Genomic DNA, 15069 nt, shown 5'->3' with positions numbered 1-15069 from the left:
CATGATGTGACGTCGGACCAGTTTCTCAAAGCACTTCATTATAACAGGTGTTAGAGCAACTGGTCGGTAGTCGTTGAGGCTGCTAATGTTAGTACGCTTTGGCAGTGGGACAATTGTGGCTGACTTTAGGCACGGCGGGATGCAGAACTGGGACAGTGAAGTGTTGAAGATCTTAGTGAAGACCCCAGCCAGCTGGTCTGCACACTCTTTTAGGACCTTTGCGGTTACCCCATCTGGTCCGGTGGCCTTCCTGGGGTTCACTGCCCTCAGTGTGCGCCTCACCTCATATTCCTGCACTATGAGGCTTGGGCTGCTGCTGTCCGATGTTTTTGCTGCTGCTGCCTCTGGTCCCTTCACCTCAAAGCGTGCGAAGAAGTGGTTCAGCTCCTCTGCAAGCTCCGCGTTACCCTCAGTCAACGTGGTATTGCCAGGTTTGTAGTTGGTTAAGTGCTGAACTCCCTGCCATACCTGTCGTGAGTTGTTGGTGGTGAAGTGGTCTTCGATCCTTCTCTTGTACGCTGCCTTGGCCTCTCTGATGCCTCTTTTCAACTGAGATCTGGCTGCACTGTACTGCATACCATCACCGGATCTAAAAGCGGCGTCACGTTGCTTCAGCAGGACCTGGACCTCTTTAGTCATCCAGGGTTTCTGGTTGGAATACACCCGGAGACGTTTGTCCACAGTGACACTGTTGACACAGAAGTTAATATATGAGAGCACTGATGTTGTGTGCTCTTCAAGGTCCTGATGTTCGAACACGCTCCAGTCCGTGTTTTCAAAACAGTCCTGCAGCTGATGTGATGCACCTTCTGGCCAGGTTTTCACAGTTTTTGTGACTGGGGGGGCTCTTCTCCTAATGGGAGTGTATGCAGGGATCAACAGCATGGACATGTGGTCTGACAAACCTAGATGTGGTAGAGGGGTTGCTCTGTAGCCTTTTTGGATGTTGCTGTAGGCTTTATCCAATGTGTTTTTCCCCCTCGTTGCACATTTAATATGCTGTTCAAATCTGGGGAATACTGACCTTAAATCAGCATGGTTGAAGTCCCCAGCTATAATGTGCACTGCGTTTGAATGGGAGTTCTGCTGGTTGCTTATTGTCTTGTGCAGGTCACAAGACCTGCACCTCCTTAGCATTAACAAATGCTAAGGAGTTTGAAGGCTAGGTCACACCCCACACTCTTTCCTGTGTTCTTGAGCCAGTCCCAAGCAGGCTTTAGTGGTGTGGTGAGATGTTTATCATACTGGACGAAACAACTGTTGTCGGGGAGTGCTGTTCCCAAATATTAAGTGGTGCTTTATCCTGGGGTTTCCCAGCAACATGTTTCAATGTGATAAGAAAGTCAAAGTTATTCACTTAGCTCATCAGCATCAAGTGGGGACAATTACATCATCCATACATTTCATCTAACTCTAGCTCTGATTTTCTGAAAACTGATGAGACACATAGAAATAATAGAAAATTAATGAGCAATTCTGCATTCATTTGCTGATGGTACAGAGTCTGAAATGGAATGATAATCAGCTTTAAAACTGGCCTAAATTTTGGCAAAAAAACCCCCAAATTTAACCATGTAGCATTTAAGTAACTATATCCATCCATCCATTATCTTCCACTTATCCCTATTATGGTCACGGGGGTGCTGGAGCCTATCTCAGCTACCATAGGGCAAGAGGCAGGGACGCAAAGAGACAAACAATCATTCACACTCACATTCACACCTATGGATAATTTAAAATCACCAATTAACATTAACCCCACTAACTAATAAAACAAAAAATACACATAGTGATTGGCTAGGTTTAGTTAGACCTTAGAGGGTTAATCAATGAAGCTATGTATGAGTGCATCTTCCCTGCTTTTACTTTCATGCCTCCTTTTCTCTGACTTCAGGCGGTTACATTGTAAAACATCTCTGCGCTGAACAGTAAAAGTCTTACTGAAGGAGTTTAAGCAGAGAAATGATGCAGGTTTAGTGGAGCGGCTCTGTCAGAGTTAATCGGCCCAAACATCTAATTTCAGAGGGAAAGAGCCTGCTTTAGGCTGACTGGCTCTCATTTATGTGACGAGCTGTAAACTTTGTTGTGTGTAACAGAAAGAAGTGTCTCTCAGTCTAGTGCTTTCTGCAGTCTGTCATGTAATATCAGAGCAAGAACAGATACTTTTACTATAGGCACCAGTTAGCTGTCTCGGGATATGAATAAACTAAAGAAAATAAAACACAGGACATAATTTAATGTAAAATCTTTTTATTGTGTTATACTGTTTTTTGTGCTTTTACTGCAACAAACACACACAATTAATCTGTAATTAACACCTAATAATTATTTTACAAACCTGATGCTGAACAGCTTGAGAATATTTTTGTTTTCCCACATGCAGTTACTCAGTTATGGCAGGCCATGATCAATGTCTTTGTAAGGAAGAAGATTGTAAACCTAAACATAAAAATCCCTTCTATGCAGCTTTTTTGGGCTTTGTAAAATCTTCCAGCAGGCTTGATTGGAACCCCATGTTTTATAAAGTTTTATAAGAGAACAGTCACTATATTATTACAAGTCTCACATCACGGCGAAATATGTTTTTTCAAAGATTTTTTCTTTCTTCAATTAAACCTCCATTACTCTATCATCTGCCGAGTTGTCCAATGAATGCAATGTTTACCTTCATGCTGGTGCGTTACATTGTTCCTGCGTAGGGCTTCCACAGGGTGCCTTTTCTAACTTTACATCCTCTCCTGCAGCCTTTCTTTCTCTTAATACAGATCCCTCATTTCCTTTTCCTTACTTCCTTTCTGTTATTCTGTAGATGTTTCTTTCCCAGAGTAATGCTTCACTCCTGCCTCCTCTCCCTCCTTTCCTTCAGTCCTCACACCTTCCTCCTCTCTCTCTCTCACTTTATCCCTGGGGTCTTTTGTTAGGTCGTGATAAATTGCCTCTGACATTTTGTCAAAATGGGTGCCCTCTCTCTCTCTCTCTCTCTCCCTTTCGCACATCCTCTCTCGCTCCTGCACTCTGTCTCTCTCTCTAATGTTCTTACACCTACCACTAATTGAATTGGCTGTTTGCGTAACAGTACAGATTCCCGCTCTTCACTCTCTGTCACACACATACAAATTCCTTTGCTTCTCTAACACTCACCTACACAGTCACTCCCTTTCTTCTTCGCTCAGCCCTCTGCAGGGTTTGGCCAGCAGTCTGGAGGTTGTCGTTTATTCCTTTAATCCAACCTTCCAGCAGCGAGAAGGACTGGGCAGAGGCTCTAAGCCTACACACGCACACACGCACACACACACACCTACACAAACACACACACACACACACACACACACACACACACACACACACACACACACACACACAGAGCAGAGGAATCCCTGGTTTGTTGCCAATTTCATATTAAACAAGAAAATAAATTAACAACAGCTGTAATGTTTGACTTTCAGAGCAAAGTTAAATTGACTTTCCAATGAGATGGTCGGACAATCTCTCTCTCACACACACATACACACACACAACACACACACAACAGACACACAACAGACACACACACTCTAGTATAACTTTTGTACATACATTTTGATTGTCTTTTTTCCAGTCTGGTCTTATTTTCAGTTTTTTCTGACCTTTCTTTTTATTTACCCCCCCCATGCTCATCCCTTTTTGTCCTTTTTTCTCTTTTATGCCATCGTCGTTGCCTCAGTGTCACATCATTCTTTGTCTGTATTTTTTTTAACTCACACACAACATCTTCCTAGTAACTAGTGTTCCTTGATTTTTACCTCACACTTAATAATAATAACTTCAACTTCATAATTAGACCTGCGAATAAGGGTACCTGTAATTACAATTTGCAGGTAAAAAGTCAGGTTTTTGCAGGAAACACAATAATAATAATAACTTTATTTATATAGCACCTTTATTGAAAGATAGTAACAGTAAAAATTAAGATTCATCTGATCAGCAAAATTTTCCCTATTACAATCTATTCAACATGTAGGCATGCTCCTTTTGCTTATAGTCATTTCTTCTTCACATGAATATATATTATATATAAAATAAAGTATATACTTATACACAAAGATGAGACTGAGCTCCTTGATCCCATCTACTCTCTCCTTGTGTTCCTTGTGTTCCTTTTTACTCTGTAACCCTTTCATTCACAAGCACATTTTGTTATGTCATTAATTAAAGCTAATTCTGTCGCTTCAACCCCACCCCCTTCCAAAAAAGCACACGGGAGTCTTGCATATGAGCGTTTTTATTGGTGTGTGTTTAAATTTGCTGTAATGAGGTCTGCAGGGAGATGAGGACGGAGAGTGGGTAGAGAGAAGAACATTACCTCAGGGCACAAAAATCTCTCTTTTAGTGGGCTTTAATGCCCCTCTGTGTGCCTGTCTCGCTCTCTGTCACTGTCTCACTCTGCTTTTTCTCCTGTGCTGTCCATTTCCATTTTCCAGCTGTCTCAAGGCTTAGACATTAACTGGTAGCACTTTTTTTTTACAAATACATTCAATTTGCTTTGCATTCAAACTCATTTTGAAGTCAAAAGGACTTTTAATAGTTTTATTAAGTTCTTTAAAAGAAAAAAAGCAGATTCATAAATAAAATTCATATTGGCTGCTTGAATACTTTAGATGCTTTTGGGAACCATCTTGTTCAAGGCTTTTTTTAAGTTACCGACTGTTGTTGAATTGATCTTTTTCTGGCCTATATTAATGATTGAACTTTACATTATGCACTTAGCGACAGCACTGAGGTCTCTCTCCCACCGTCAGTCTTTTCTCTTTCTTTTTGTCTTCTATCGAGAAAGAGAAAGCGAGAGAAAGACAGTTTAACCTCAGGCCAAATTTTACACTGACCATCTCACTTTTTCTCTCCTTTCCTCCCTCTATCTCTCGAGCTGTTGTGCTTTCTGACTTTGTCTGTAGAGAGAGTTTTGCCCTCAGGGTGAAATTTTAGAAAGCTATAAACTGTTTCATTCTCTCTCTCAACTCCTGTCTGTCTTTTCTGCCTTTCCCTAGCTCTCTCACTCACTAGAGATAAACAAATGATGGACAGGAAGATGAGAATTAAAAATAAAAAAGAGGAAAAAGGGGAAAAAATGGCAAAGGAAGAAAAAAAAGCAAGGGAAAGAGGAAAAGATTCCCTCCTCGATATTCCTGTCACTCACTGAGGAGCTGTTGTGACATTATCCGTTAAAAAGTTATTTACGGTGCATGAATTTGGTATAAATGATGTATTTAGCCCCTTTAGCTATGTGCACAGTTATAGGGGGCTGTAAGTACACAAATTATAGCCGCCTTCTCACACTGTTTTGATATCTGTGGGGTTTTAATATAATGGATGTTACATATGAGAACATCAGAATCCAGCTTTGAATTCACGATGCAGATGGATGGTCACATGAATATTTGTGGAAATAATGGCTTGAAGGATAAAAACAGAAAGAGAGCTTAAGAGATAAGATGAGAGATGAGACAGTACAGACAGCCCTTGAGGTCATTATTTGTTTTCATGTCCTGCCATAAGGTGTTTTAGTGTTGCCAGCTTGTGTTTCTTAGCAGCTTTGCAAAGGGGCTGGTGACTGCGGCATTGGTTTGGAGTTTTTTTGTTGATTTTCTATGCAACTTATTAAATGGTAACCTGATGTCACAACAGTCTGCAATATAGTCACGACCTACTGATTCGTGTTTCTGTACACAAAACTTTTTGCGCATTCCTCAGCATAGATTTCAATCTCATGTGTCCTGATTAAAAGGCAAGTGAAAGTCAGCATTTGATGGTTGTATGTTTGGTTGAAGATTCAGTCGACAGATCAAAAAAATACCATAAATATAATGCCTTTCACGTATTTTAAAACTTTTTTCCTGGTTACTATGGTGACAACTTCCATCTTTTTCTACACTCCTGATACAAAATGGTGACAACTTCCATCTTTTTCTACACTCCTGATACAAAATGGTGACAACTTCCATCTTTTGCATTGAGGATATATCCTCAATGCATTACTGAGATGCATTACTCGCAAAAAAATAAAATAAAAAAATAATAGGACATGGGAAGAGTAGTCACTGACTTATGTTTTTTTTAAAAAAGGTAATAATAACTTTGAGGGGAAGCATTTGCGAAAAGCATTTGTGAATGATCGGTGGTGATTAAAACATCAACTTGGAAGCTTTTCATGATACAGAGGTTAAAGTTCTGGCTACTTTCAAACCCCATCTACTCCCGTGGTCACATAAACTGAGAAAATGCAACATGAACTTTCTTTGTACCTTAGATAAAGATTGAGGTCTAATGTCAACCTTGTTTATTCAATGTAGACGATTGAATAAATAACCTTGTAATTTTGAAGTTACAGATTTTATGAAACAATTTTTTTTTCACGTAGAGATACTTGAACTTTGCTTGCATGAGAGTGTATTTAATTATAATATATAATGATGTTGCATTACAAATACGTTTTCCTTAGATGCTGTTGCTTTGCCAAATGATGTCACTGAATGAAACCTGTTAGTATTATTAGTAGCTCATATGACCTGAAGGATGGGGCTGATTTAGCGAGTGCAACTGACAATGCTAACCTGTGGCACTAATTGGGACTGTTCAGAGCTGAACTCACTGGTTCCTCTTGTCTTGTGCCATGTGTGTTTTTGTCATGCTAGGCTGTATAAACGTGAGTGTTTGTGTGTTTGTGAACACGTATTCGTGTGTGAGTGCAGCTTTGCTCGTATCAATGTGTCTGAGTCTCACCAGTCTTCTTCTGTCCTGTCCTGTGCTTTCTCTCTCCTTGTGTGCGTGTGTGTGTCTTTAGCTATCGGTACCCAGCGGAGGAGAAGTCCCAGCGCCATTGCCTCTGAGATCTTCGAACCTCACCTAGGAAGCCACATTTTACAGGTAGGAACTATTCACAGCGGATAAAAACTCATCTGAACTCATCTTTGGAAAAAAGCTTGGAAATGCATGTGGATACAGCAGGCCTATTTTTCTTCTGGTTCCACAGTATCACGCTGGACACACATGGACACACTCTTGGTCCAGTAAATTTTTCAGTGGCTTTGGTTTCTGATGAATAATTTCCAGTTATTGTTGCTTGGTTGCATCAGGCATCAAGATGCAGAATGTGTACACTCTACACACTATAAGCACACACACACACACACACACACACACACACACACACACACACACACACACACACACACACAAACCTGCTCAATATTGTGGGTAAACAGTGCTCTTTACAATTTTACATTAACTTGATTAACTTTTCTTTGTGAAACTTTCAGCAGCCATGTGATATTTTGCTCTTAGGCTGCTGTTTTGATGGTTTTAAAGTGAAATATCTTAGAAAATGAACTGATCAAGAAGTATAGAGATTCACAGTTCCACCAACCCTCTCGTGCTTGGACCATTATTTGGATAGAAGCATCAACCTGAAACATTGTCGTTGATGTTTTAAGGATTAAAATTTCAAAGTCCTGACATATGCAATGTTACTTTAGTTAGCAGACTAAGGGTCACATTTAATAAGTGGAGCAAATTAGCATGTGGATGCAATCACAGACAAATGCTAAAAAAGTGTAACGTTTTGGGGGTATTTACTCTTACTCTAGGAAAAGTAGCACAAATTCACCAATAAGCAGTTCTGCTAATAATTAGTATTTTACTTATAATTGACAGATATGGGTTTCCAATAGATACAGCTTAGCAATAAAGACTAAGTAGAAAAAACATATCAGGTCTTGATTTTCAATTTCTTATTTTCTTACTGTGACTCATGCTAACAGTAGTTTTTAAAGTCTTGGGCCAATGCAAGTACTGTAGTAAGTAAGTATAGCCTAATGCAAATGTATGACAATACTAGCAATTTCTGTTTCCTTTACCAAGTTTTTCTTTCATGTAGTATTTCTGTTTTCTAGTCAGCATTACATCCTGAAGAGCTCCTAGTGAGCCCTTTAATGAATTACAAGTAATGCTCTATATTCTTTTATTTCCAATTCCCAAGCCCTTATAATATTATAGTCTGACATCCAAATCCTATAAAATGCTTTTTTTTCCTCAGAAAGAGGATTTTACACCAGTTGTTATCTGAATTATTTCTTATGATTTGCCTTTGAGCTTTTCTGAAGCTATATTATTCTCAATAATGTACCTCTACATTATTAGCACAGTGATTCCTCATAATTCACCCTCAGATTTTTCAACACAGCCAACTTCCTCAACATCCAGCTGCTGCTGCGGCTAAGCTGAATTCTTAAATGGAATTATGAAAGTATGATAATGACTGGGTTATCGCTGTTCGCTCCCTCGGGTTTGTGTGTGTGCAAAAATGTGTGTGTGTCTTGTAGTTTTAATCCCTAGCATGCTCCACTCCATATCTGTTTAACATACAGCCCAAAGGCTGAGCTTTTAACATCACAACCAGGCTGACGCGATACCACAGCTGATAGGCGCTGGTAATCTGTGTGTGGGTGTGTGCGTGTTATTAGATATGCAGTATTTGTAAGTGCGTGTACATTTCTGAGATGATTTTTTAAACCTTCAAGAATGTTCTTTTTTGTTGCTAGTGCATTTTAAAACATTTAATCTAAGTGTGTGTGTGTGTGTGTGCGTGTGTGTGTGTGTGTGTGTGTGTGTATCTGCTTCAGTTACACCTGATTATTATTATAATCTGGCTGACACCAGTAAGCCTTCGCTATGGAAAAATCCACACTTTTCTAATCTCCTTGTACTTTTTTATCCCTTTATCATATTCAAGGATCCTGACAGAAAAGTCTCTAGCAGATATAAAAAGTTAATTGCCAACTGTAACACCCTCTCGTTAAAAACAAAGCAAAACGGCAACAAAAACAAAGTGACACTGACCATCTGTAACAATAAAGCAGGAAATGCTTTGTTTTAATTGGGTAATTCTGGAGAATAAAAATAGATACATTATATACATAACTGCCCTTAATTATCAAGTTGAGAAGCTGGACTTCCGGCATGCTTTGACTTGCAAAGTGCCAATAAAGTAAATATGCTCATCAGCTACATTGACTTTTGATAGGCCATCAGTCATCTGGTAAGTGGACAAAAACAAAAGCAAAACCAGGAAATTGAAGCTTTACCAACTGAGTAAGCATACTTTGTCCCAGTAGTTGCATAGAAAAACACAGGTGTCACTTTGCTTTGGTTAGGTTCGAAAATATAAAACCAATATGTTTAGGTTCAGATTTGGAATAAAAAAGCAGCATTGTGGTTACGGTAAAAGTTGCACAGTTGGAGCCTATCCCACCCACATAGCAACACTGGTATGGCCTGGATCTGGGCCACACAATGTGCTTACACTCGGCCCACCTACCACGAGGAATGATGGCCCTTTGGTGGCCCAGATGTGGTTTGCCAGAGGTGGCCCACACATGGGCCAGCACAAGGCCCGTTGCAGACACACTGGTGGCCCTGTGCTGGCCCAGAACAGTTTCAGCTCTGGCCCCAGATATCAGCCTAATGTATACCTTAATCAAGCCATGTAATAACAACATGTGCCGGAACATAATAGTGCAAAGTAAGATGATGAAACTCTGTTCAGACAGTGAATGGACTGATTTTTATATAGCACTTTTCTACTCTCCCAGATTACTCATAGTGCTCTATACAACATGCCACATTCACCCACTTTCTCTAAACTGAGTGCTTCCTTTACATTTATACTTTTGACATGCAGACTAGAAGAGCCAAGGATTGAACCACTAACCTTCCGATCAGTAGGGAACCTGCTCTACCTCCTGAGCTACAGCCACCCAGTAAGAAACATGAGTAAACCCTCACTAGGTTTTGGATAAAGTGTACACTCACAAACCTGTCAAATTTGCATGTGAAACGTTGGCTACCATAGCTGTATAGTATTGCAACATGGCATTTGGGTCTTCTAACTAAAATAGGAAAATAGGAACATAAATAGTGCCATCATTGCCAGACCTGGCCCACATCTGGTTGACATACACCCTGCCATGACACCAGTCGGTCAGAAGTGCCATCTTGATGCCGGATCCGGGGAAGACCTGTGTTCTATGAGCTTGGGCTACATAAACCAAACCATAATCGAGCCACGTGTGGCATGCCATCACATAAACAGTGCCATCTATGCCAGGCCTGGCCCATATCCTGATGACATAGCACTTACTATGCCAGAAGTCAGATCTGTCTGCTATGTTGGCAGCTGTCTTAGGGCGAGAGGAGCAATTTAGAGTTACCAATTAATCTCATCCCACTAATTGCCTGTCTTTGGAATGTGGGAGGAAGCCGGAGTACCCAGAAAGAACCCAGGCAAACACGGGGAAAACATGCAAAGACATGTAAAAGAACCTGGCCTAGTGGTGGAATTGAACTTCTTGTTTTGAGGCAACAGTGCTCACCACCGTGCATCCGTGGAACCTTCATCGTAAAAAGTAAAGCTGATTACTGTTTTGAAGCACACAACTGTCTCCTTTGCTATATTTTAATCATTTTGTTAAGCCATCTGTCAGCCCTGATCACTTTCATGTTTGGAGACATGTCACTTCACCTCACCCTTACCTCTGGTTAAAATCACAGAGGTTAAGTTGGTATCCGCCTAGACTGTGTTTGTGTGAGTTGCCTAGGTTTGGAGATACCTGCTATAGAAATGTCTTTCTTTTGAATGTAAACAAACTAAAGCGCCCGCTGCAAATATCTTTAAAGAGCTTAAAGGAAATATGTTGTTCATCATTAATCATTGTCCAAGGTATTTATGTTTAATCTTGAATCCTGCAAAAGTGGCAAAAACTAAAACCATTAATTCTTGGAAACCAAAATGAAGCAAAAAGAAACCAAAATATGAGACGAAAACTAATCCGCATAATATCACATATGCTAAGCTGCCTGACAAACAAACAAACAAACAAACAAACAAACACATTAGACAAGAGTAGTTGGAAAAAATGACAACCCCTGCCAAGTTTTCTTAGTTTTGTTAGGATACTCTTGATGCTCCAAAGTCTAAGTCATTGTCGGTGACTATCCTTACCTTGATCTTTTGGAGAAAGACTAGGAGAAAAATGTAGGTAGTTTTTGATGTGTCAGAATGATTCTTCTCTTTTTATTCCTGACTGACAGCACTTGGTAGAAAGGTTAATCTGTTTGCACAGGGTTAATGATCATGGTTAGGGGTTTGTCAGAGGATGACTTGACAAAGAGCTTCACAGAACTTTTAGGAAACACGCTCTAGCAATCCCACAAACAATACCAGCCACAGCACCCACTTACACAAAGCTCATTGGGCAGGTGGCAAGAACCAGTTGATCCTGGGGCTTCAATGGTGATCAGACACTCAGGGGTGTGACAGACCTGAAACAGAGCGAGTGAGGGCTCTCTTAAAAAGTACTTCAGGAGTCAGTTTTTGTAACACTGGGGCTAAATGTAACTAATCTGATCCTGCAAAGTAACATGCTTTACATATAAATGTAGTGGAATTTATTTAGTGACATATAATTTAAATCACCAAAAAGTGTTTGATGACAGCGTTACTGTCCAGATTGTCACACACGAATTTGGAATTGCGATGGTTTCCATGTTTTGCAGCTGGTTTGCAAATAGCAGTTCCAGATCTGACAATCATTAGATCGCATACTCAACTCTCTTCTGGTGGTCAGTCGACATGACTATCAAAGCTTCCAATGCAAACACTCTGCATGAGCGACTCGCTGGCAGCCAGAGGGTGCTGTTCCCAATGTGAAAGCACTCAGGACGTCATGCAATAGTGTCACATACAGCCGCACCTATTGTAAGTCCTTGTACCATTTGTTCTTCATCTGTCCCGTGTTAATCCTTCAGACAGCTGCGGCGCAGACCGAGTATGTCGCCGTGACAACCATCTCCCTTCTTCCGCCGCTGTGCACCTCATGTTGTCATGTGTGAGTGTTAACACGAGCCTGGAACAAGTGGAGCCGCTCACGCTGTGTTGAGCATCGCTGCCGTCTCGAGCCTGTGTGCCAGTGTGCCCGTGTGAGTGTAAACACCATGTTCTGATCCTGCAGCTCAAGACACTAGACATCCCATAATACCTTGTTATAATCCCTAGAGAGTCACTATGACAACCATATGAGTCAGATCCCAAGGTAGATTGAAGTAGATGTGAGATTGAAAGTGACACAAACAACGTGGACCTCCCCTCACCTGGAAGTGGGGTGTGTGTGCGTGTCTGCATGTGTGTGTGTGTGCACGTGTGTGTGTGTGTGAGCCTGTGAGAGTGATAGTGAGAGAGAGAAAGCATGAAACTAAAATACAATGTGTTGGAGGTATGTGGGTCAAAAACTACAGCAAGGTTGTTTTACATTCCTTTTTAACTCTGTTGCTGTTTCTGCTTTTACTCTTCGACTCTGGAGTAATAGTTATATTCTTATGTAACTTACAACTTATCACAGACATTAAATTAGTCAATAGTGTACAATATGTTCATAGGCTATGTGTTTCTTTAATTTCTGTCGTATAGAGTAAAAGTAGTGAGTAAAGTAAAAGTTCATTTTTATAGCACATTTCAGAGACAGATGTCACAAAGTGCTTCAGAAGAGAGGTAACAAAAATATACATATACATTGTTATAGTGATGGATGCTACCGTCGTTAAAATGTTAAATCGTCAGTTCATTGTTTGTATAAGTAATCCCTATGAGTCAAAAGTGCTTCACTTGTTTTGTCATGTTACAGCCTTAGTCCAAAAATCTTCAGCTCAAAATTCTATGCACAAACAAAGTGAACGTTTGCTTGAAATTCTTGCAAATTTATTGTAAATAAAAATAAATAAATTACATATACATATACATTTACATATGTATTCATTTGTTGAAGCAGCAATTATAGCCTCAAATCTTTTTCAGTATGGTGCTAAAAGCTTGGAACAACTATTTTCTCCCATTCTTCTTTGCAGAACCTCTCAAGCTCTAAATTTTTGTATGGGAAGCATTGGTGCACAGACATTATCATTCAGTAAGAAGGACTAGATGTTACAGTCCCTGATAATGCATTGCTTTAGATGGAGAGATTCTTGAGGGATGGCTGTTATGAGGAAAGGCAGCCCAGAAACTTTGTCAGCAGCACACATCGTTGTGTGCCTCAACTTTCGGTCTTTTACCCAGGCTAATCTGCCATTTTCCTCCCTTGGTTAGGTTTAGGGATTAGAGATCTGATCTAGCTTATCATTTTAAAATTTGGGTCACATCGTGAGTAGTGGACCAGATCTCTCCAGACATCTCCAGTCGGGTTCTAGTCTAGGTTCTGACTGGGCCACTCAGTGACATTCACAAAGTGGACCCAGAGTCACTCCTTTGTTATCTTGACTGTATGCTTAGAGTATTTGTTATGTTAAAGATGAGTGTAAACGAACCACGGCAGACCAGACGACATGTACGCTTTTCAGCGTCTTTAAACACCTTATTACCACGATTGCTGTTCACACAGTCAGCTTACAACCCGACACACACACCACAATTTCACACAACAACACAACGACAGTCAGCACAGACTTTTAAGGCGTGATTGTGGATGCTGCTCAAGTGCGTCCGCCACCCCTGCAGCGGCACCGCAGACCACACCCTGCCACAATGAGCCTTTGCACCAGCATCTCAGGTCCAGAGCACCCCAGAACAATTTATATGTTAAGATGTCTCTACTAATTGCTGCATTCATCTTTCCATTGACCCCAACTAGCCTTTCCATTCCTGCTGCTGAGAAAGATCCCCACAGCATGGTGCTACCACCATGCTTCATTGTAGGGATGGTATCAGATCAGGTGGTAGAAATATTTGAGAGACAATCAGTGGAATCGGGTCATGGCAAAGGCTTGCAAAAAAGGTCATATTTTTGTTTTTCAGATTTACTAAATTTGCAAGAATGTCAAACATTTTTTTTCTTTTGTATTATGGTGTATTGTATGTAGAATTTTGAAGTGAAAAAATAATTTAATCCATTTTGGAATAAAGCTGTAACATGAAAAAATATGGAACAAGTAAAGCACTGTGAATTCTTTCTAGACGCAGGTATCATAGAAACATGCGTACTGGCAATGACACACATTAAATCACAAAAGCTAAAGAAGAGATACATATTTGTGTTTCCACAGAAGTGACATGCTGAAGCATTTCTTTATTTTTATGTTCCCCTGATAAACAGAAAGTCAACTTCTCTCACAGTTTATATAAAGTAGATGTTACTTGTTTTGTTGCCATGGTGCAGTTCAGTGATTGGCCACGTTGTTGCTGAACTACCAGAACAAACAGACTGTCAAGAGGAAACAGTGCTTTATGTGCACACATGCTCCTGTGTGTGTGATGTAGTATCCCGAGTGTGTTTCTACATCGTCAGAGTGTGTGTTTGTGTGTGTGCGTGGCCTTTTCAGTGAAGAAGGAAGGCCGATGTGTTGGCGGCAAATTGGCCTCATTAATCTCCCGCTTAATTGATTGTGAGAAGTTTGAGGATGACATTTTAAGAAAGCGTGGCGGACGGGGTATGGCATGATTGATTTGGCTAAAACGCAGCGCTAATGAATGCCAGCCAGTCACTTAGGTGGTAGAGACCAGACACTAATTTCAGAGAGATTAGGCCAGAGAGGTTGATAATGCTTAATGAAGAGAGAGAGAGAGGGAGTAGTCATTAAACAGGATGTAAAGCTCTATGTGTACTCTCCTGTCTCTGGTCTGACTTGCTGCGTGTGTGTGCTGACAGAGATTAAATGAGTGAAGGCTTTATTTGTATGAACTTTATTACTTTATTACTCATACTACATACAAAATAGAGATCTGTATTGGACCAACTTGAATTCATTGTCTTGGTAGAAATTATTTTTCAGGCTGAAAATTATAGTGTGCAAAACTAGTGACACGGCTGAAGTTCAGAGTTAGGGTTCACCATCTCCCAATCCAATACGCTTGTTTTGAATACTTTCTGCTGCCAGATTAAGTCAATTTGGATTTAATTTTTATAGTTTCAGACAGATAAAATGTCAATTTAAGCAAGAAATTAAAGTTTATTTATTAAGCGGCCGGCCCAGATTCGAATCCAAACCGCGGCA

At 40.4% G+C, this 15069-nt stretch overlaps 1 protein-coding gene across 3 annotated transcripts in view; it reads left to right on the top strand.

Annotated features, from left to right (window-relative positions):
* The window catches only part of npas3 (neuronal PAS domain protein 3), a 386014-nt gene that overhangs the window by 201502 nt on the left and 169443 nt on the right, over nt 1-15069 (top strand). For all 3 annotated transcript variants that reach the window (XM_076877408.1, XM_004554666.4, XM_004554665.4), the window contains one exon: nt 6818-6900. In XM_076877408.1, the coding sequence (XP_076733523.1) occupies nt 6818-6900 (83 nt within the window). The remainder of the gene's footprint in view (nt 1-6817; nt 6901-15069) is intronic.

The sequence above is a fragment of the Maylandia zebra genome, linkage group LG19 (assembly GCF_041146795.1).
Source record: "Maylandia zebra isolate NMK-2024a linkage group LG19, Mzebra_GT3a, whole genome shotgun sequence".
NCBI classification, from domain to species: domain Eukaryota; kingdom Metazoa; phylum Chordata; class Actinopteri; order Cichliformes; family Cichlidae; genus Maylandia; species Maylandia zebra.
This window is presented reverse-complemented; position numbering and strand designations above follow the sequence as displayed.